Here is a 21,925-nt window from a genome sequence, read left to right on the forward strand (position 1 = left end):
GTAGCCGGTCAGGCTCCTCTGTCTGTAGGATTTCCCAGGGAAGAATACAGGAGTGGGATGCCGTTTTCTTCTCCAGGGGATCTTCCTGACTCAGGGATCAAACCCAGGTCTCCTGCATTGGCAGGCACATTCTTTACCACTGAGCCACCAGGGAAGTCATAGTTGCTTTTAGTTCCTGGTCTGATAATTCCAACATCACTGTCATGTCTAGTTCTGATGCACGCTTTGTCTCTTCAAAAATATTTTTTTTCTTTTTTTTAGCCTTTTGGTATGCCTTTGTAACTTTTTCTTGAAACACAGACACGATGTCCTGGATTAAAGCCACTGCTACAAGAGGGCTTTAGTAATGAGGAGGTGAAGTGTGAGGGCGGGCAGATCCCATGATTAGGTCTCAGCCCCTCAGTGAGCCTCTGCCTCTGGACTGTGAACCTCACAAGTGTTTCTCATTTTTCTCTCTCCCACCCCTTCCCTTATGTGGGACAGAATGGCTCGAACCAGCTGGAGTTGGGTATTTCCCTTCCCCCAGGTCAGTTGGGCTCAGTTAATACCCTGGAGGGTTAGACTCTAGTACTAGTTTTCCTCTAGGGAAGGCCTTCTTAAGAGGACTGAGTGTTCTGGTCTGTTTCAAATTGGCCACTCCCCATCCCCCCACTCCCAGCAGGGGGTACTTTCCCTGGCATTTACTGTAGGATCCTGGTGAAGCTCCTGGAGGTAAAGCTCACAGTATTGTGAGTCCCCCCATGACTGTGTCCCCGGGAGTTTTTACTCTCAGATTGCTCACACTGAGCCTCCAGCAGTTTGTCGGTTATGGCTCTGGTTTCCTCCCCAAGCGTGGGTTCCCATGGTGGTTTCACCCTGAGGAAGCCTCAACTTCCTCTGTTCACCTGTGGGCCTCCCCAGTCTCAGGGGTGGCAGTTTGCCTCCTCTGACAGATGCAAGAGCAGGTCTCCCTTTCCTCTTTTTTTTTTTAATCTGCACTCACCTAAGTTATCTTATTCAATACCATGGATTTTTTTAATCTTTTGTTTTTACCTTTTTTTGGCTCCCAGGTTTGTGGAAGACTGACTCCCTGGTTTTGCCGAAGTTTCTTCTCTGAGCAGGCTTCTTGACCACCCAGTTTAAATCAGGGCTTACCAGCCATCTCCAGCCATTCTCACTTCCTGTTCTTCATATTCCTCATCAAACCTGGTGTTATCTTGTTCATCCATTTACTTTTTTACTGTCTATCTCCCACTACTTCAGTGTAAACACCATGAGAAGATAAACCTTACATATCTTGTAGTCCATTGGTTCCCAGTGCTTTGAAGGGTAGATATATGGTAGATGTTCAAAAGCACTTGTTTAAAAATAATTGATAATTTGTTCAATCATGTTGCTATTGCTAAAGTTAGCAGTTCTGATGTTACTAAATCCTGTTACAATTTAACAATAACCACTGCTCTGAGAAACATTTGTATATAAATAAAATTGTGCATAAATAGCTTTCTATAAATGACTTTTTTCCTTCATCTTGTAAGTAGAAATCCTATTGAGTCAAAGAAGATGAACATTTTTAAGGCTCTTAATATTGTCAGATTATGTTCTGAAACGGCTTTTCCAATTTATGGTTTACCAATGGTAGATTACAGTGCCTATCACACTTTTCATTAGCATGGGGTATTCTGGTTTTAAAGATTGTTGCTAATTTAATAGGTGAGAATGAATATATTTATATGTTTATATTATTTGTATTATTTTGCTGCAATTTTCTTTTTACCTTTGCCTTTTGATTGTGAGCCTAATGAAAGCAGGGTTTTCATCTTTTTAGGTATATTATTTTCTAAGGACACCTTTATCAACTCTTAGCAGTTTCTGGACAACTTATCTCAGTAATGGACTAGTTTTCCAAAAGGCTGAAAACAAAATAACTGAATATAATATATAAATGAATATAATATATATATGAATATATATATATAATAATAACGGTATTATTATAATATCTTAATGTTGTTGTTTAGTCACTCAGTCAGCCTCTTTTGTGACCGCATGGGCTGTAGCCTGCCAGGCCCCTCTGTCCATGTGATTTCCCAGGCAATAATACTGGAGTGGGTTGCCATTGTCTTCTCCAGCGGATCTTCCTGACCCAGGGACCAAAACCAGGTCTCCTGATTAGCAAGCAGATTCTTTACCACTGAGCCCCCTGGGAAGCCATTGGCCCAAATTGAGAAGTTTTGCTTAATTTTTTACATCAGGGCTCTATCTGATAGTGAAACGATGCAAATATGACTGAGGGCCAGTGGGAAGTGACACGGGAGCTCATCACTAAAAACAAAGTTTTGAAATGTGAATGTGACTTCTTTCCATGAATTAGATCATATTCGAAATTTGTATACTAACATGACCCTTACTTATTTGCTTTCTTGAGTGGGAGAGAAATTTTTGGTGCTAAAGCCTTTCCACTGGTTATAGCCATGCTATCCATAGAAATATAAAGTGAACCACATCTGTAAATTTAGATTTGTAGTAGCCATGTGAAAAAGTTAAAAGGGACAAATAATATTAGTAAGATATTTTTAAGCCAATGTGTCAAAAATACTTTATCAACGTGTAATAAATGTAAAAAATCATTGAGACAAAAAAGAGTTTTATGCTGTTTTTGAAATCCGTGTTGTATTGTAGAGTTAAAGCATACCTCAGTTTGGACCAGATGCATTTCAAGACCTCAAAATTGTCATGTGAATAGAGCTACTCATTAAGGTTTATAATATTAAAAAGGGTTTTCATGGGTTCAAGGAGGGAGTGAATATAGTTTTTAATACTTGGAATGATGTTCCTCATAGGTTTCATAGTTTGGGTTCCCCAGTCATAGATTTTGAGGCAAACATTTGAGTGGAAGTGGCTTAATTTAGGAAGTGATCCACATGTAGGGAGTGAAGTGAGACAAAAATAGGAAGGAAGCTAATAAAAAGTGTGTTAGCAAGAAAGTTACTGCTTTTGCAACTGGGCTCCTTCCCTTGGGGTCACTCTGGTAGACAGAATTATTCCAACTCACAGGCAAGGGCACTGGGACATTTATCTACCCCCTCCCCATCCATCACTGATTAAGGGTTGAATCCAAGGTTTTTGGCTTGCTTTGCATATGGCCCCAGTGAGCTTCCATAGCTAGAAAGAAGCCCTAAGTAGAGAATTTCAGATAAGCAGTGAGCTCCTTAGTCCTGGACAAGTCAGAGGTGAAAGTGACAGCTTCTGCTCCAGCAGGTCACACCATCCACGGAGAGATCCTGTTAGCCTCAGATGCCCTAGGGATTTGATGTCACCGAGACTCTGCTTTATACCATTCTTCCTGTTCACTTATGTATCCCTAGCTCCTGGAGCAGTAGGTGTTTAATAAATAGTTGTTTACTGTATGACTTTCCCTGCTGCTGCTGCTACTAAGTCACTTCAGTCGTGTCCGACTCTGTGTGACCTCATAGACGGCAGCCCACCAGGCTCCCCCATCCCTGGGATTCTCCAGGCAAGAACACTGGAGTGGGTTGCCATTTCCTTCTCCAATGCATGAAAGTGAAAAGTGAAAGTGATGTCGCTCAGTCGTGTCCGACTCTTCGCGACCCCATGGACTACAGCCTACCAGGCTCCTCCGTCCATGGGATTTTCCAGGCAAGAGTACTAGAGTGGGGTGCCATTGCCTTCTCCTGACTTTCCCTGAGTGCCTGCTTTATTCTTTTAGGCTCTCAATGTAAATGGGGCACATGGTTACCAATCATGGGTCATGTCCTTAAAACTCCCTCATCAGAAAGGAAAGAGAGGTTTTCTCATTCTAGTTCCAGCAGAAAACAAAATTCATTCCCACTCACCATCTCAAGGAAGAAATTCAGTTGGTCTGGTTAGCCATGAGGTTACCATATGACTTCCTTTGTGGCTTAGATGGTAAAGTGTCTGCCTACAGTATGGGAGACCCAGGTTTGATCCCTGGGTTGAGAAGATCCTCTGGAGAAGGAAATGGCAACCCACTCCAGTACTCTTGCCTGGAAAATCCCATGGATGGAGGAGCGTGGTAGGCTACAGTCCATGTGGTTGCCAAGAGTTGGACACAACTAAGTGACTTCACTTTCACTACCTCTGGGCCAAGCCCTTTGGACATGGACATGGCATATGATGATTGGCTAGATTTCAACTGGGTGCCCACTCTTGAGTTTACAGAGGTGGATATATTGCTAGGAGGAGTGATAGAGAAATTGTCACTATATTCAGAACTATGGATACCCACAGGATTATGTTTAAACTGTGAATCCCATTTTTCTATATGGTTTGGTTGAAAATGCTTGAGGACCGCATTATCTCAGCTGAACCATTTTAGTTCTGCTCTTATATCTGCTCCAGAGTTAACTCTTAAAACTTTGACTATTTGACAGAGATCCTGTAGACCAGTCATCTTCAACCTTTTTGGAACCAGGGACCAGTTTCATGGAAGACAAGTTTTCCACAGACCAGGGAGAGTGAGATGATTTCGAGATGATTCAATCACTTTGTTTATTGTGCACTTTATTTCTGTTATTGTTACATTGTGATATATAATGAAATAATTATACAACTCATGATACTGCAGGATCAGGGAGCCCTGAGCTTATTTTTCTATAACTAGATGGTCTCATCCAGGGGTGATGGGAAAGAGTGACACCCGAAGTGTGTTGCTTATCTCCAGTCTTTTTTGTCATCTTATTTTGGTTGCTGTCACTGCAGAAAACCCTGCTTTACAGAGATAGCTTATTGGAAATGAAAATAGGCTTTTCAGTGCTTTCTGGCAATCTCTGCTACAGAGAATATCCTGTGGCAGGATATTTTGCCTTGACTTTAATCTAGAACATATAGAAATTTGAAGTTGTCTCAAACATACTTTATAGGTCATAATCATTTACAGTTTCAAGAAGCTGATCCTCTTTCTAGCATGAACAAAGTCGATTCACCTGTCTTATTCACAGATGTGTCGCAATCCATTCCTTCCCAGTTCAAGAGTCTTTTGTGGTTGGGATATAATGCTCAAACTCATTAGAAGTCTGAGATGGGTGATCACACACCAGCTGGGAGAAAGAAGTCCCTGGCTCAGTCTCTTTAAAAATCTGTGCTAATTCCTGAAACATGTCAAAAATCTCCAACATTTACTTGTCACCTGCATAGATCCAGTTTGGCAAAGAATGCAGCTACTTTAGTTTGTTAAATAGCTGGTTGCCACATATATGTGTTGCAATGAACCCATAATTGATGTAGAACTCTGGAAATTTTATCTTAAATGAAGTTTTCTTTCTGTTGGCTGTCTTAGAGTCTTTTGCTGTCTCATCACTGGGTCTCTCCCCCTTATCAAAGAAGCTCTCCAGCTATGTTTGTTTTTCACTCATTTTGGTAAAGTTAGCTTGTGGGCTTACCAAAACTGTGATGGAGACAAGTGTGTAGTGCAGGAAAAAGCCACTGATGGAAGTGGTAAATAAAATAATGGGCAGGCCTTGTGCACACTAAAATTAGTGTCGAATTCTGACTGAAAGCTTATCACGAGATGCAACTGTGCAGCTGAAGTACATCGACTCATGTGCTCCTGTAGAGCCTGCTAGCAGATGCAGCTTGTCACTTGCCACTCACTGAAAGGGTTTTGATCTGAGTCTGCAAGCAATTGCTTTATTTTGGTCTCTGTGCCGTCAACCTCTCTGCTCATGATAATATGTGTTTGCAGGTGCTCCCCAGCGCTGGCATTATCCCTTTAGCTCCACCTCAGATCATCAGGCATTGGATTCTCATAAGGAGTGTGCAATCTAGATCCCCCATGTGGGGAGGTCACAATAAGGTTTGTGCCTCTAAGAGAATCTAATGCTACTGCTGATCTGACAGGAAGCGGAGCTCAGGTGGTAATGAGAATGATGAGTGGAGTGGTTGTAAATACTGATCAAGCTTCTCTTCCTTACGCATCACTCACCTCTTACTATGTGGCCTGGTTCCTAACAGGCCACAGACCAGTTGTTGAGACCCCTTCTGTAGACCATATAATAATTTATAGTTTGCACAGATGCATATTTCCACAATGTATCCTTGAGATTTGTTTGGAAATGAATCATCAAGTCCAACAAGATTTAATTTTTCCTAAGATATTGTTTTGCCCTCCTCACTACAGTCAATGGCTGTCTTCATTAACTCAGCATAATATATTCAATGTTCATCTGCTTTGTGGCATACAGCAGTGTATCTATCTTGACAAATCATATCCTATTGCATGTAATTCCAGATTTCATTTACCAGTCATAAGGTGGTGTACACTTGCTTCCTCCCACTTCTAACACCTTTATCTTTTATGAATAATGGTGTTATAACATTTGTAACTAAGTTTTCAAGTGGACATAGGTTTTCATTTATCTTGGATAGATAACTATGAGAAGAATTGCTGGGTTATGTGGTAATTTTGTGGTTGTACCATTTTACATTCCCACCAGCAATCTATGAGGATTCCTATTTCTCTGCATCCTCTCTATCACTTGTTATTGCTCCATTAGTCATAGTATTGAACCATTTCAGATGAATAAACAAGTACCGATAGAGGTCTTATGACATCTCCCCCGTGTTTGTAAGTTCTCTGTCTGGCCTAGTGGTCCTGCACCTGAAAGGCATTCACTGAACATCTGTTCAAAACAAAGTTTTATTTGCATGCTGTTTTAGGTTTTAGTTTTTGCAAAATGATTTCGCAAATTCTGAGGCTCACAGTAAACCTGTTGGAAGTAGGATGAGTGAAATATCTGGTCCCCTGGCTCTAGAGACACTTCTGTGAACAATTTAACAATGGATTTCAACATTTCTTCTAAACATCATATTAGTTTATGTTCAGAAAAGAATGCTAAGAAGTTTCAAAAAAAATATTAGTTTAAAAAAATACAGCAGAAGCTGAAGGGACTGAGTGTATTTGACAGTTTGGAGATGACAACTATGGTCCTGAGATAGCTGGAACTAGAGAGAACAGTCTGGGGAATTGTGACAAGGGAAGTCACCAGAGTTCCAACTTCAGCAAGCAATTGCTTCATCTTTGAAGTAGAACTAGTAGCTGAACATTTATAGGGGTAGAAAATGTAGAGAATTTCAAAGACAACTGGAAATTAGGTGAGGAGTGATTATTTAGATTGTAGATTGCATTATCTGAGAAGGAGTTAACACCAGAAAGATGGGTAATTGAAAACTGACAATTTTCAGCTCTGTCTTCCTTTTTGCAAAAGAAAATTTCAAACATGCATGAAAATCAAGAAAAGAGTATAATAAACCACCATCATGCCCATCAATAGAAAATAATCAGCACATTGCCATTGTTACATGTTTGAGTTATAAAAAGTATTAGAAAACATTAAGGATTTCTTTAAAGTTGATTTCTCCTCCAGCTTTATTGAGGGCTAATTGACAATCAAAAATTGTATATATTTAGATGTACAACTTGACATACATATACACATGAAATGCTCATCGTACCAAGCCAATCAATGTATCCATCACTTCACATCTTAATCATTTAGATTTTTTTCTCTCTTTTATGTTGAGAACTCCCAAGCTCTACTCTCTCAGCAAATGACACAGTACATTTCTCTCAGAAAAGGACACAGTACAGTACTGTCAACTGTAGCCACATCGCCATACGCTAGTTCTGCAGGACATATTCATCTTGTATAACTGAAGCTAAAAGTCATTATTAATAACACCATTTTAGCCAAGGTACATGGGAAATTAGCAAAGAATAATGAGGTGATCTTGCTATAAGCCCCACAAACTTTGATCTTTCTTCATTTTGAATGAAAGGGAACAAAAGCCTCTGAGCTGGTAAGATGACCACACAAATAACTTATCGCTTATGAGTGAGGGCCCAAGATTTTGTTCTCAGTCCTGCAGTCATTGATTCATTCAGATAGCATATTCTTGGCACTTTTCACACACTGACCATCCACCAATGAGACAGTCATGCTGGACTTGGACTTGAATACAAATCAAGATTCATCATTTACTGATTCGAAGACCTTAGAGAAGTGCTGTCTTTTGAGCCTCATTTTGCTCATCTGTAAAACAGAGATAACACCTCCTTCAATAGGGCATTGTTTAGGTTAAAAGTGAAGTAAGTTCCCCACAAATGCACATAACCTGTATTCTGTAACATATGCCACTGTTACTCTGCTAGGCAGACCCTGAGCTCATGATGAAAGAAATCATAAGGCAATCTCTCTGTCCCAAATTCCCCTTGTAAGAGGGCAGCAAAAAGCTTCCAGGAGTCCCCCCACAATGTAACCTGTGAGATGCAAGACATCTCACATTGTGGAGATCTCTAATGACAGCATGAATTCATCTTTCGAAATCATGTGAAGCCTTCTAATCTTCTGTTACATTTCTCTAAGTCCTGCAGCTCTGTAACCATAGTCTGTGCTAAACCCTGTTGTTGGCCATCGTCAAATGTTTGGTGCCTGGTTTGTATTGGCCAAACCAAGGTCTTGTGCCCAATGTACATTGAGGTGAAACAAAATGAAAAGTTGGAGTTCTGAGCAGAGAAAGGTTCATTGCAAGGGTCAAGCAAGGAGTACAGGATGTTCATGCTCAGAAGGCTGGAAGTCCCCAGTGGGTTTCACAGGAGGATTTTAAAGGCAAGCTGAGGGAGAGAGTCCAGGGTACTTGATTAGCTCATGTACTATTCCGATTGATGTTGAGGAGCAGGGTAATGTAACAGGGGTTATCATCATAAATCACTAGGTTCCAGTTTATCATGGTCATCATGCAGTTAACTTCTTCCACCTGGTGGACTTTTTAGCATCTGCAAAACAACTCAGGAATGTGCACCAGACCCTATTATAAAGATTCTGTGACTGCTGTATGGCTAATCTATTGATAAAGTTTTTTTGTTATTACATGTTCATATTCTTCCAATCGTCCTTGGGCCAGCCTTTTGTGACTCAGAGGAGGCCTGGGAGACTGAAGCTTTTCTACAAACAAGAGACAGGCAGAGGGCATGCGGTGCGGGTAGGGTCTATCCCAGGAAGGTCCCTCAGGGGTCCTGTTCTAATCCAGTTGGAGACCTTCCCGCAGTGCCCTTGTTTGGTCCTGAGGAGGGCAGCATGCCCAGAGGGTGGGCTGCTATCTCCTTCTGCCAGCTTTCTCCAGGTTTCCTTTTCAGCTCATGGGGAGCCTGTGCGCAGCAGAGATGGGCGGGGCCTGAGCCTCCCTTCTCCACCTTCTGGGTGAGTGCCTGGGCTCAGAGCAGGAACTTCCGCAGAGTTTGCAGCCAGGTGTGCTCCAGGGAGCTGGGCTGGTTGTGCCCCGCAGTCAGCCTGCCTGCCTTTATCAAAGATCTGGTAGCTTTTGCCTCCCACCTGCGTGGGGCTTCTGGAAGTGTCTACTTGGGTGTGTCTTGGTCCAGCAGCCCCACACTTGGCACACTGTATCCATCCTATGCCTGTGGCAGACCTGCACAGAGCGGGAGCCTCAAAGGTGGACTCGAGGCTGCTCAGTCCTGGGAGGCGGGACCTGGTGCACAAAGGGCGCTCCGCTCTCAGAAGCAGGTGTTCTCAGGCTCCCGCCCAGTGGACCTGTGGGGCAGCCACTCTCTAGCATCCCCGCCGGCACCTCCAGGAGCAGCAGGAGCCCCACCGCCACCTAAGCAGGGCAACCCCGGTCTGTGTCCGCCTTGGCCAGCAAGATGCTGCCCGTGTCCCCGGAGGTGAAGACGAATCCGCTACAGAAGGCGAACTTCTGCTCACGCCTGTTTGTCTGGTGAGCGCCCCGTCTGAGCTGTGACAATCGCTGCGGGCACCTGCCTGACACTGCTGGCTTCTGCTGGGGACCAAGGGACAAGGAGAGGGTGCACGCCTGGGGCCGGTGGCAGTAGGCCTGGGAAGAGGACCCAGGGACCCAGTGTCCACCTTATCCAGCTGCCTCAGAGCTGCTCAGCAATTCACTGTCAGCTCTGAAATAAGCTGCAGCTTTTACTCCAAACAAGCAGCTTATGAACAACTTTCTTTATCTAATCAGTGCCCTGCACCTTTGCCATCTTCCAATAATGTCCCCACCTTTCCCCATGTTCCTTAGGTGAACATCGGAGTTCCAAATGCCCTGCACTCCCTCTCTCCCCCAGTCATGACCATGTCTTTCTTTCTCTCCCTGCCTCCCTCCCTGTGTGGTTGACTGTTTGTCCTGGTACCTAGTTGTGGTCAGTTTCATGTGCGTACAAAACACAATTGTTTTCTATGAAATGAATGGGAATACCATTTTGGAACACCTTTTGCTTTTCCCTGGGACACACAGCCAGGAGCAGACTATTTGACCACAGCCCCTTTCCCTATTGCAAATATCTCCACTTCCACCTTTGAGGACCAAACCCTTGGGATGGGGTCCCTGAAACCTGTGGGGTCTTATCCAGATCTCTAGCTCAGAGAGCAGTGCATAGTCTTGATGGAGATGGTCCTGTCCAGGAGTCCTATGGTCCTGAAACCACTGAAGGGTCCCTGAGCTGGGAGGAAATACACAGATGAAAATGCTGCAGAGAACTGAAGCTCTTAAATGAAGTCTTCATCTAATAGCTTGGACTGCAGAAAGGCAGGCCTGAACCTTTGAACTTTAATCACACTTGGGTGATTATTAGGTCTTTTGTTTCTCTACCCTAACCCATTCATCTTTCCCACAAACTGTGATACTTCTTTTATGGGACAGTCTAGGGGATCCTCAGGGGGATGGCAGCTCCTATGCTTGTTTTGATGGTGGTGTATTCAGTGTATGTGGCTACATCTCTTGGCTATTTGATGGCCCTTAAGGAAAGAGGGTCCTAGAAGAAGGAATATGTGTGTGCTGCTCCTGCTGCTAAGTCACTTCAGTCATGTCTGACTCTGTGCGACACTATGGATAGCAGCCTACCAGGCTCCTCTGTCCATGGGATTCTCTAGGCAAGAATACTGGAGTGGGTTGCCATTTCCTTCTCCAGAATATGTGTGTGGTTACTATAAATAATAGCAAAACAGACAAATGTCTCCTTAACTTCAAGTAGGTTAAGAAACTCTCAAAGCACATTCTGTTTGTTGGTTTTGAAAATGTATGTGCATAGAAATGGAAGGTGAAGACTTTGGTTTTGGTTGGCACCTGTTTCCAGTTTTCCTGCTGGGGAGGAAGGAGCCTCTTATTTCACACCTGAAGACACTGAAGCATAGAGGTTGAGTAAGTTGCCTACCATCACACAGCTAGTAAGCAGTGGAGTGGGATCTCAAGCCAGGCAGTTTGGTTCTGGAGTCTACGTTTCTTGTGTATGTAACTGCTGTGCTTGTCATGGAACTGGTTGCCTGGACTTGTGCAAGGGTTCTAGCCCAGGTTGAAACCCCTTATCAAGACTGGGGAGGTTCTTTTTCCACTTATATTCCCGCAACCAGTAAGTAAACCAATGGTGAGATTGGTAAAGCACAAGCTTTGCTCAGTGACGAAAGAATGGAGAAGCAATGAATGCATAATGAGGCTCTGTGTCTACTGGAGGTTAGGCCTTCTGCCATTTGGGTCCTCACTAGTTCTAATCGGTTCTTATTTCTCTCTTTCCTTTTATGATTAAGCTTGAAACTCAGATAAGAGCAGTTGGTTTCCATTCAAGGGAGGGGCAGGGATATAATTCTGGCATAACAGCCTTTCCTTTTTATAGCTCCTTTTATCTGAGAGACTCTGAAAGGGTGAAGGTTGGTCTGATGCTGCTTCCTGCTGAGCATGGGTGTTGTCATATGTTGGGTTAGAGGAGCAGTATTGTTCCTGATTCAACCAGAACAAATCTGATTGTCACCAGACTAGAGTCCCAGCTGCCCATAGCCCAGAGTAAAGACCATCTGCGGGTTGACTGTATTGGTTCTCCAAGAGATAAAACTGATGAGACAATTGAGGAATCATGGACCAAAGAGCAAGAGAAGGACAGTAACTGTAGGGGGTTCTAAGAATGGCCTTAGAAGCTCAGGGAAGCTGGGAATCCTTCTTTTGAAATTGTCACAAATTTGTTCAGACAGGCCATTTTGACCTGAGTATTTAACCAAGTGGCCTGTCTATTAAAAACAATTTTTTTCTTGTTGGAGTATAGTTGGTTTACAATGTTGTGTTAGTTTTAGGGATACAGCAAAATGAATCAATTATACATATATCCACTTTTTAAAAAAAGATTCTTTTCTTTAAAAAAGAAAAAGATAAAGGCTATTACAGAGGGTTGAGTAGAGTCCCCTCTGCTATATGGTAGGTTCTTACTAGTTATCTATTTTATATATGCTTCCCTGTAGACTCAGGCAGTAGAGAATCCAGCTGCAATGCAGGGACCTGGGTTAGATCCCTGGGTTGGGAAGATCCTGGAGAAGGAAACGGCAACCCACTTTGGTATTCTTGCCTGGAGAATCCCATGGACAGAGGAGCTTAGCGGGCTACAGTTCATGGGGTTGCAAAGAGTTGGACATGAATATATCAGCTTATATATGTCAATCCCAGTCTCCCAATTTGTCCCTTCTTCCTTTACCCCCTGGTAAACATAAATTCGTTTTCTACATCTCTATTTCTGTTTGGTAGATAAGTTCATTTGTACTGTTTTTTAAGATTCCATGTATAAGTGATACCATATAATATTTGTCTTTGTCTGCAAGTGACTTTCTCTGATAGTTGGGATGCATTCTCTTCTATCTGACCACTTCTGTTAACATAGAAACAATAGGAAATGGTTGCTGAGGCACAAATTCCCCCTTGATCAGCCAGCAGGTAATCAAGAGCTTTGTAGTGGTCATGTGGGCCAAGGGTCCAGTGAAGATTTTGTCATTCTAAGGTTAGAACTGGTTCCTCTACTTACCCAGGCCAGTCTCTGACTTTTTGTTGTTGTTGTTGTTAAATACTTAGGGTATTATAAATTGTTTCTCATTCTAGGCTCACCAGGGATCCTACAAGAGTGACACTGCTATTACCAGTCCAGCTCCGCTCTTGACTAGATGAATGCCCCCCTTTGATTCACAGGTGGTGTGCATGTAATTAAAATTTGAAAGTAACCTGGATCTGGTATGAACCATCTATAGCCCAGTGTCCCCTGGTAGAGTTTTCTTGGAGACAGTAGATGGCCCAATGTGGGTAACACATGCCACAGGAGCCCCAAGGAACAAACATCCCTCAGGGGCACATACACTGTCTTTGGGTTTTCTTGAGTCATGTTTAGGCTCATGGTGGTGCCCTTCCATCCAGGGCACTGGCTGCATAGCCAGACCCCTCCATGTTTGGTATGATCCTGTCCCCAGAGCCCATAAGCATGGTAACTATCTAGAGTCGGCCATGCCTGTAGGTGCAGGGCTCATATTGAACGGTTGGTTGGACCCCCAGGAAACAGGAATTTGACTAACACATACGCCTTTGTTGCAGAAGGGTGGCAATGGGGGCAACCTTGATGTCCCTAGTCAGAAGCCTGGGCTTGGAGGAATTAAACCTAGTTTGGTGATGCTGTCAGCTGTTAGTGGAGTTCCCTGAAAGTCTGGTGGGCTCTATTTATTTCCCGACTGAGGCTGATGGTGACAGATCCAACAGTCAGTAAAACTCCAGCCCTTTTGGATGTTTGAATGTTTCTTTTTAAGATAAATAAATCTGCTAGGGAGTGATAGCAAGGAGGACCATAAGAAGAATCAACCGTGCATTTTAGTTAGGAAGATGTTACTTATCTTGAGGTTGTCTTCAGAATGTTGGGGTCAGAAAGAGGCTCTCATGAGTGTTCTGGCTGAGGGGAGTCTGACATGACTGTAAGGAGGTCAGGATCCAGAGCCTGTTAGACTCAGGGTGTTGTGTCCATAAGATAATTCCCTGTAAAAACTCCTCTGTGTTGACAGCTGTTCTAAAGAGATCTTGAGATGGCAGGGTTGCAGCTGCTTTGAATATGACTGGTGCTAAGACACTTTCGTTATATCCGACTCTTTGTGACCCCGTGGTCTGTAGCCCACCAGGATCCTTTGTCCATGAGATTTTCCAGGCATGAATGCTGGAGTGGGTTGCCATTCCTTCCCCAGGGGATCTTTCCAGCCTAGGGATCGAACCAGTATCTCTTACATCTCCTGCATTAGCAAATAGGGTCTTTACCACTAGCATCAACTAGCTATCCTTGAATCTGATACAGTTCAGAAGATTTAAGTCCCCAGTAATACAGGAACATATCTGCAGCCATACCCACAATGGCCTTTCAGCTCTCTTCTGCATGCCTGAACCACTGTTACTTTATTTTGATTTCTAAATGTATTATTTCCTTAATAATTAAAGTGGATGTACCATGTATGATCAGTAGGCCACAAACAGGCTTCTTTAATTAAGTTATATCATGTATAAGCCAGCATGACTTTCCTGTACCTAGAATGTGTGTGTGTGTTTGTAAGCACATGTCTAATTTCCACCATATCTTTATATATTTAAAATGTAGACTTTTTTAAAACAACATCCATGAATGTAAGATTCCAATTAGAGATGTGTAATTTGGATACATGTCACTCTCCTTTTAATGTTTAACAGGTGGCTAAACCCCTTGTTTAAAATTGGTCACAAACGGAAATTAGAGCCAGATGACATGTACTCAGTGCTTCCGGAAGATCGCTCCCAGCACCTTGGAGAAGAGCTGCAAGGGTGAGCACAGGCAGCAGGGAGACGGGAGGGAGAGTGAGAATTTCCACGTGGGGCTAAAGGTGTGGGGGAGGGGGGTTTTGCCTTCCTCTGGGTTCTTCTGAGCCTCCTTCCCTGACACTCCATGCTCACCCACCTCAGGCTGACCCTGGGCTTAGTTCTGTTCTGTTAAGTTCAGTTGCTCAGTCGTGTCTGACTCTTTGTGACCCCATGGACTGCAGCATGCCAGGCCTCCCTGTCTATCACCAATTCCCGGAGTTTACCCAAACTCATATCCATTGAATCAGTGATGCCATCCAACCATCTCATCCTCTGTCGTCCCCTTCTCCTCCCACCTTCAGTCTTTCCCAGCATCAGGGTCTTTTCAAATGAGTCAGCTCTTCGCATCAAGTGGCCAAAGTATTGGAGTTTCAGCTTTGACATCAGTCCTTCCAATGAACACTCAGGACTGATCTCCTTTAGGATGGACCAGTTGGATCTCCTTGCAGTTCAAGGGACTCTCAAGCCAACACCACAGTTCAAAAGCATCCATTCTTTGACGCTCAGCATTCTTTATAGTCCAACTCTCACATCCATACATGACTGCTGGAAAAACCATAGCCTTGACTAGACAGACCTTTGTTAGTGAAGGATTATCTTTCACTCTGGTCCCTTTCCCATTTTCCCTTTGGTGGACATGCTGTTTTTTTTACTGTGCTGTTTCTCATCGCAGGTACTGGGATCAAGAAGTTAAGAGAGCCCAGAAAGACGCACAGGAGCCTTCCTTAATGAAAGCAATCATAAAGTGTTACTGGAAATCCTATTTAATTTGGGGATTGTTTACATTTTTTGAGGTAAAAGAGTTTCATACTGTGCATTGCTTTTTGCTGTATGTATCTGAGTTCTGTGATGGACGGGACAGGTAGGGAGAGAGGCCAGTAGTCTAAGGTCTGAGGATAAACCTTCTAGGAAACATGATAGAGCTCAGAGGTTGTATTTACCTCTGGAATGGACAAGGGCTGGACCTCCAGGGGTTACTATTTTTCTTTTAACTGATGAAAACAGTGTTTTGGAAAGATGGCCTTGAAATAAAAGGCAGTTTATATTATGTTAGAAAGTTCCTGGTGCTCAGTATAAACGCTGACTGATCTTTGACCAAAAGAAGAGTCCAGCAGCCTCAGGCAATATGTACCCTGTGATTTAGAGGGAGGTAATTTGGACCCGAGCCCAGAATAATATACATTTTATGGCTCTCTTGTTATAATTTAACAAGGTAAAAGTTGTTACCTTGACCAGGTCACATCTGATAAATGCTTTTCTAAGAAGATACCATCGCCTTTCCTCTTCCAGGGGAACAGAACCCAGGGCCCTGCATCTGCACTGTAGCCGCCCAGAACTCCTAAGAGCATACCTTTCCCCAGGCCGCCCCCTTCCCCGTGGGCTGGCACTGTGAGCCAAAGCCCCCGAGGGGAGGAGCTCCAGCTTCACCGTGAATTCTCTGCACCCTCCATGCTGGTTTCTGTCCTGTCTGTGGGGTTGATTTCTGGTTGAGTCTTGGTAGCTGGCATTGGCAGAGGGTGTAGGAGGGGATGTGCAGGGCAAACCAGAGATAGAAAGCCGTGAGGTCAGTGACCTCCGTGACCCTGAAGATCCTGGGTCAAGACCCCCCAGAGGACAGTCCCCCTGGGGACACAGTGCCGGCAGCCCCCTGTTCTGGCTGACCTGCTGGAGGTCTGCTGCAGACCCCCTGGGTGGCTCGTGCTCTCCGTGGTCCCTTAGCGCTGCCTTAGGGACACGGGCGGGCTGTGAGTGTGTGAGAGCAGGATGGAAGATGCAGATGCTGTGAAAGGGGGGTTTTAGGTGGAGAAGGTGGTGAGTTGTCATCAGTATGTTGAGATGGGCCAGGTAGTTTACAGGTGGGCAACGTGGCTCTTGTTTAAAGGCTGTGTTGTACTGAAGGGCACTGCGGGCAGTGGGCAGCTGGGTAGGTGAAGTTTGACCCACATAACTGGACTGACAGAGAATCTGTCAGCTCCAAGGTGATTGGATAGTCTTGGGAGATGGAGTTCTCATTGATGATAGAAGTGGATTGGCCATTGCACCAGAGGGTGGGACAGGCATGTGGGACAGAGTGCCACCTTAGAGAGGGCACTGACCACCTAGGTACCTTAGTGCCTTGTGAAGGGCAGGGGGTGGGAGAGGGAGCAGGAAACCTTCAGTCTGTCCCAGCCCTTCTTTGTCCCAGGTGTAGCTGTCCCAGTCATGGTATTTCCGCATAGTCACAGTAAGTCTGTTTTAAATACACAGGTGGCAAGCCTGTGTGGCCTGTTTGTGCAGGATTTCCTGACCTCACACAGCGGAGCTCTCATGAATTCTGCTTATCAGGAAACCCTGGGGCTCCGGTGTCTGCCTGTGGCTCATCCCAGGTGCCTGGTTGGATGAGTGTTCTCCAGGTTTAATGTTGCATCACATTCTTGAGCAGGTCTTTCTCTGCTGTCCCTGGCCCTCTAGTTTCTCTTTAGTACCAGATGCTAAAGAAGCTTGAAGGCAAGTGGGTCTCAAAGCAGAGCCCATGTGGCTGGGTTTGAACTGAGCTTCTGGTTTTTCTTGCTGTCCTGGGTTATTGGCTCCTTGGGTGGGGTCACTAAGACTTGGATGGATCCCATCCTAATATGAGCTCTGGATCATGGCTGTGGCAGCTCATGAGAGAAGCAGACATGGACAGAGAGGCCACAGGATCTGGGGTCTTCCTGAGAGGGATCTGCCCCACTGTGGTGCTGGGTGTGTTGATTTCAAAGTTGTCCAGCCCCTGGAATACTTCCTGCTGAAAGTGAAAGTGTTAGTTGCTCAGTTGGTCTGACTCTTTATTACCCCATGGTCTGTAGCCCGGCAGGCTCCTCTGCTCATGGAATTCTCCAGGCAAGAATACTGGAGTGGGTTGCCATTTCCTTCTCCAGGGGATCTTCCTGACCCAGGGATCAAACCCGGATCTCCTGCATTGCAGGCAGATTCTTTACCATCTGAGCCACTTGAAGGGTCAAGGAAGGTCCCTGAGGATTGCACAAGGTGCAACTGGTAAAGCCCTGACCCCTCTTTTAGGAGCTTGGTTGTTGGGTGGTCATGGTGGAGAAGTGGGGAGTAGAGGACCATAAATGTAGGGGCTTATCTGTGTAGTAGTATTGCTAGTACTAGTAAGCAGTACTAGTTAGCTAAATAATTGATTTTATGAAGCAACTTCCCATGTTGTGATCTATCTCTACTGCTTGTTGGTCTTTGTATGTTAGATAGTGGAAGATGTAGACTCAACCCAGAAGTCTCTAAAACACAAACGTGTTTCCTTGGTGACCTCCAGCCCTCTTTCAATTTTTTGGCTGCACAGAACACCCCGTGAATCATCCATCATCCCAGGCAGTGTGGTCTTACCACCCACAGCACCAGCAGGGCCTCCCAGGTACTCCTGGCAGCACCTTTGGGATAAAGCAGGGTGACACCAGTCCAGGGTGAGGCTTTTAGGGTTTTAGGATTTTGAGATTTGAAAACCTCTGTCATATGAGAAGTGAGGAGTATCTCTATTGCTCAGAGAAACAAATGTCAGGCTAAGGAGCACTTGCCGGTCACCCCTATTTAGAACAGAACAACCAGAGAGTTCCCAGCACCCTGGCCCCTGTGTGCACCTCCACGGGGACTGCAGGTGGGGAGGACAGGTCTCCATCTGCTCGGGGTGGACAGGAGGAGCCTGAAACCTCTTCCTGGGCCTGAGTCACAGAGACGACCTTCCCAGCTCATCAGCACTTCTCTCTGAGAGGCGAGGTCTCCACCTGCTGGTGTGTAAGTGGGGTGACCTCAGAGAGCCAGAGTGGGTTCACCCAGTCCCTTCCCCTGAGAGGGGAGGTGTGGCTGGGAGTTTTCCCCTTCCTAGGACCCTGAGAAGTCGCCTGATCTTGTCCAGTCACTTGGCCTTTGTCTGAGGCCACTTTTACTGATGGTCTCTGGTCCAGGTGAAGGCTGGGAAGCACATGTGTGTGTAAACCTTCACTTTGGAGCTCAGCTGATGGGCAGGAAGTAAACAAAATCCTCTGCGTCCCACAGTGGGTTCTGTGCCTAGACTCAGGGCTGGTTCCCTGAGAGCTGCAGTGGGCTTTGCCTTTATTTCCCAACCCTTTCTTCTATGTGTCCCTCACTTCTGCTCAATCCAGGAGGCTGAGGAGCGGCTGCTGGTGGCAGAGATACTCTGGGCTGAGAGCTACCACTGAGGACCACACAGCAAGGGAGAGGAGGAGGAGGCGTTGAGCCAAGCAGACAGGGACCTGCAGAGCAGACCTGCTGTGTGCACCCTGCTGGTTCCTGAGAGCATAGCATTAGCCATTACGTGTTAGTAATATCCACAATGTGACCTTGAGTTATAAATGAGGGTGATGGTTTTCAATCCACTTTCTTTTCTTTTTCTAAGCATATGTAAGTTTTTATTGCAAAATTAAGAGTTTTTAAAATTGAAGTAAGATTGGCTTATAATGTTTTATTAATTTCTGGTATACATCATTAATGATTTAATATTTGATATAGTATATAGTAATTTTAGTTACCAACTGTCACCATACAAAGTTATTCCAATATTATTGAGTATATTTCCTATGTTGTATATTAAAATCCTGTGATTTATTTTAGTTATTTATCTTTTTCCCCCAATCCTCTTTTATTTATTTTATAACTTGGTGTCTATACCTCTTAAGTTCCGTCACCTATTTCACTTTTTCACTTCACCCCCCTCAATTCATTTTCTTTAAGCAGTCATGGAGGTAGGTGACTCTTTTTTAAAAGACTGCATTCATAATGGTTAAGAATTTTTGCAGTCTGCTTAGAAGGGAAACTTTAATTGCAGTCTAGAAAATTTGGCTTTTACACGTGATTTTTCTCAAGAGTTCTTGTTCTACTATGATCACCTGTAAGCAGCGATGAGTTTTCCAAGCCCTTTGTGAAACCAGCTTCTGCCATTATCAATAGAGTAAATCTCTGCCCTGGACTTCTGTTATTAAAAATGATGACATGATTTCAGAGCACTTTGAGCTATTGTAGCTCATTTAGTTGTCCCAGGATTCCACCCAGAGAAGCAAGGCAGTTATTTCCATAGATAAGGACCTGGAAGCAATGGGGTTTGGGCTGGGGGGTGGGCACGCACAAGAGATCCCTGGGGTCATGTGACTCTCAGGTGGCCGATCTGGTTTCTGAAGCACAGTCTTCTGATTCCTAGACCATTGTTCTCTGCATCATGTCCTGAGGCGGCTTCTCCTCTCACAGCCTCCACTGAGGCTCAGAGTCAAGAGCCTCAACAGCTCCTGGCTCCTCTGTCAACTGCTTCCTATAGAGGGTTTTTTTTTTTCCCCTGTAGACTTTTAAAAATATTTCAAAAATATAAAAATAGAAATTTTTGAAGGGTAACACAATGTGTCACTGCAGAACAGGGCTCTCTGACAGGAAGATTGTTGTGAGTTGATTCTTTTTTTGAGAAATAAACACAAGAGAAACTCTGAAGTCAGAGTAAAAGTTACTCTTCTATGAGGGACATTTGCATTGATAAAGGAAATCTCCATTTGTAAAGGTATCTCCCTCTCTATTGGGAAGAACCCCTGGAGAAGTGCAAGACTACCCACTCCAATATTCTGGCCTGGAGAATTCCATGGACTGTAAAGAGTTGGACATGACTGAGCAACTTTCACTTCACTTTTCACTCCCTCTCTGTACCAGAAAGAGAAGGATGGCTCTAAATCACAGCAGAATCCTGTTGAAGGACAATCTTCAAGAAGAATGAAAACTACATAACAAACCCAACCCTACCCTAGTTTAAGCTGCTTTTCCTATTAACCTCTCATAGGGGCTACCTCACCTTTTCTTTTGTCTTTAGCTGGAGATGGTATTTAAGGTGGTGGCTTGGGCCATCTCAGGGAGTTACTCAGTTCTTCTTGATATTTCCCATGTGTATCAGAAATAGACATGATAATAAACTTCTGTTTTATTTTCTCTTGTTATTTTGTCACTTATCCGGGCTTCCCTCATGGTTCAGTGATAAAAAAACTCATCTCCTCTCCCAATGCTGGAGACACAGTTTCAATCACTGGATTGGGAAGATCCCCTGGAGGAGGAAAGGATAACCCTCTCCAGTATTCTTGCCTGGGAAATCCCATGGACAGAGGAACCTGGAGGGCTACAGTCCATGGGATTGCAAAGAGTCAGACACGAATTAGCAACTAAACAATAATAATCAGCTAAGAATTCAGAAGGGTACAGGGAAATGTAACCTTAAGTCAGCTTCCATAATTGCCATAATGAGCAGTCTTGATTCATCTGAACCCCTACTTGCTCTCCCTTCCCAAGATTATTTTAAAGCAATTCCAAGATATATCATTTTTACCCATAAATATTTTAGTATGTATCTTTAAAACATGTAGAATCTCCCTCCCCACTAAACATATTAACATAAATATTATTATTATGCATAAATATTAATTTTAATATCATCGTATCTAGTCAGTACTCAGAGCTGTCTTTTTCCCCCTTTTGCTGTTGGAAGCAGTATTAAACAAGGTACATTTGGCTGACATAGGTTATATAGATTGCTTTTCTGTTCCCTTCCACCCCATGTCTCTAGGTTGTTTGTCCTGTAGAGATTCCCACAGCCTGAATTTGGCTGGTCACTTCTCCCCCTGTGTCAATTAACATGTTCCTCTGGCACATTAGTTTGGTCTTTAGGTCTAAAAGTTTGATGTAACTCATTTGGATTTTCTTCACCCCTTTCGTCTATGTAGGAGGTAGGGTTGTATACCTTCCTTATGAGGTACATAACATTTTGTGTGTGTGTGTGTGTGTGTGTGTGTGTGATGTTATGAGCTATTCATGATCCTTGCTCAAGGTCTATTGATTCATTAAGGGTTGCAAAATGAGGATGTTCTAAGCTCTTTGGTTAATCCTGAAATATATTTATAGGAAGAGTAGGGAAAATTAATTTTTTCACTTCTTAAAACCTATTTCCAAAATGATGTGTTGATTCTCTTCTGGGGCTAGTGAATTTTTATTGTTTGTTTGGTTTGGTTTTGTGAATATCAGTTTGAGCTCATGGATTTAAGCATTTCTGATCTGCTTTAGTCCACTCATTTTTACGCTTGTGCCAACCTTGGCCATCTTTGGGCAGTGGGAGTCTGTTCAGTTTGGGTCTGAAGTCTTTTGCACATACTCTAGAAGTCTTTTCTAGTTTTTTGTTTTGTTTTCTTTTTGGTTTCTGTAGTAACAGGATATTTCGAGCTCATTTTGTACAGCATTGCTTCATCTCTGGAATCAT

General features: G+C 43.9%; 1 protein-coding gene across 2 annotated transcripts in view; it reads left to right on the forward strand.

Moving 5' to 3' along the window:
* The window catches only part of LOC122687096 (ATP-binding cassette sub-family C member 4-like), an 860,243-nt gene that overhangs the window by 691,143 nt on the left and 147,175 nt on the right, over positions 1-21,925 (forward strand). Inside the window, exons 1-3 of one of the 2 annotated variants that reach the window (XM_043892535.1) lie at positions 9,268-9,750; positions 14,509-14,619; positions 15,329-15,449. The exons of the other annotated variant lie outside the window; for it this stretch is intronic. Of the exons in view, the coding sequence (XP_043748470.1) occupies positions 9,677-9,750; positions 14,509-14,619; positions 15,329-15,449 (306 nt within the window). The 5' untranslated portion in view covers positions 9,268-9,676. Of the gene's footprint in view, positions 1-9,267; positions 9,751-14,508; positions 14,620-15,328; positions 15,450-21,925 lie in introns of those variants that run through there. 2 annotated transcript variants of the gene reach the window in all.

This window comes from Cervus elaphus, chromosome 30 (genome assembly GCF_910594005.1).
Source record: "Cervus elaphus chromosome 30, mCerEla1.1, whole genome shotgun sequence".
Lineage (NCBI taxonomy): Eukaryota > Metazoa > Chordata > Mammalia > Artiodactyla > Cervidae > Cervus > Cervus elaphus.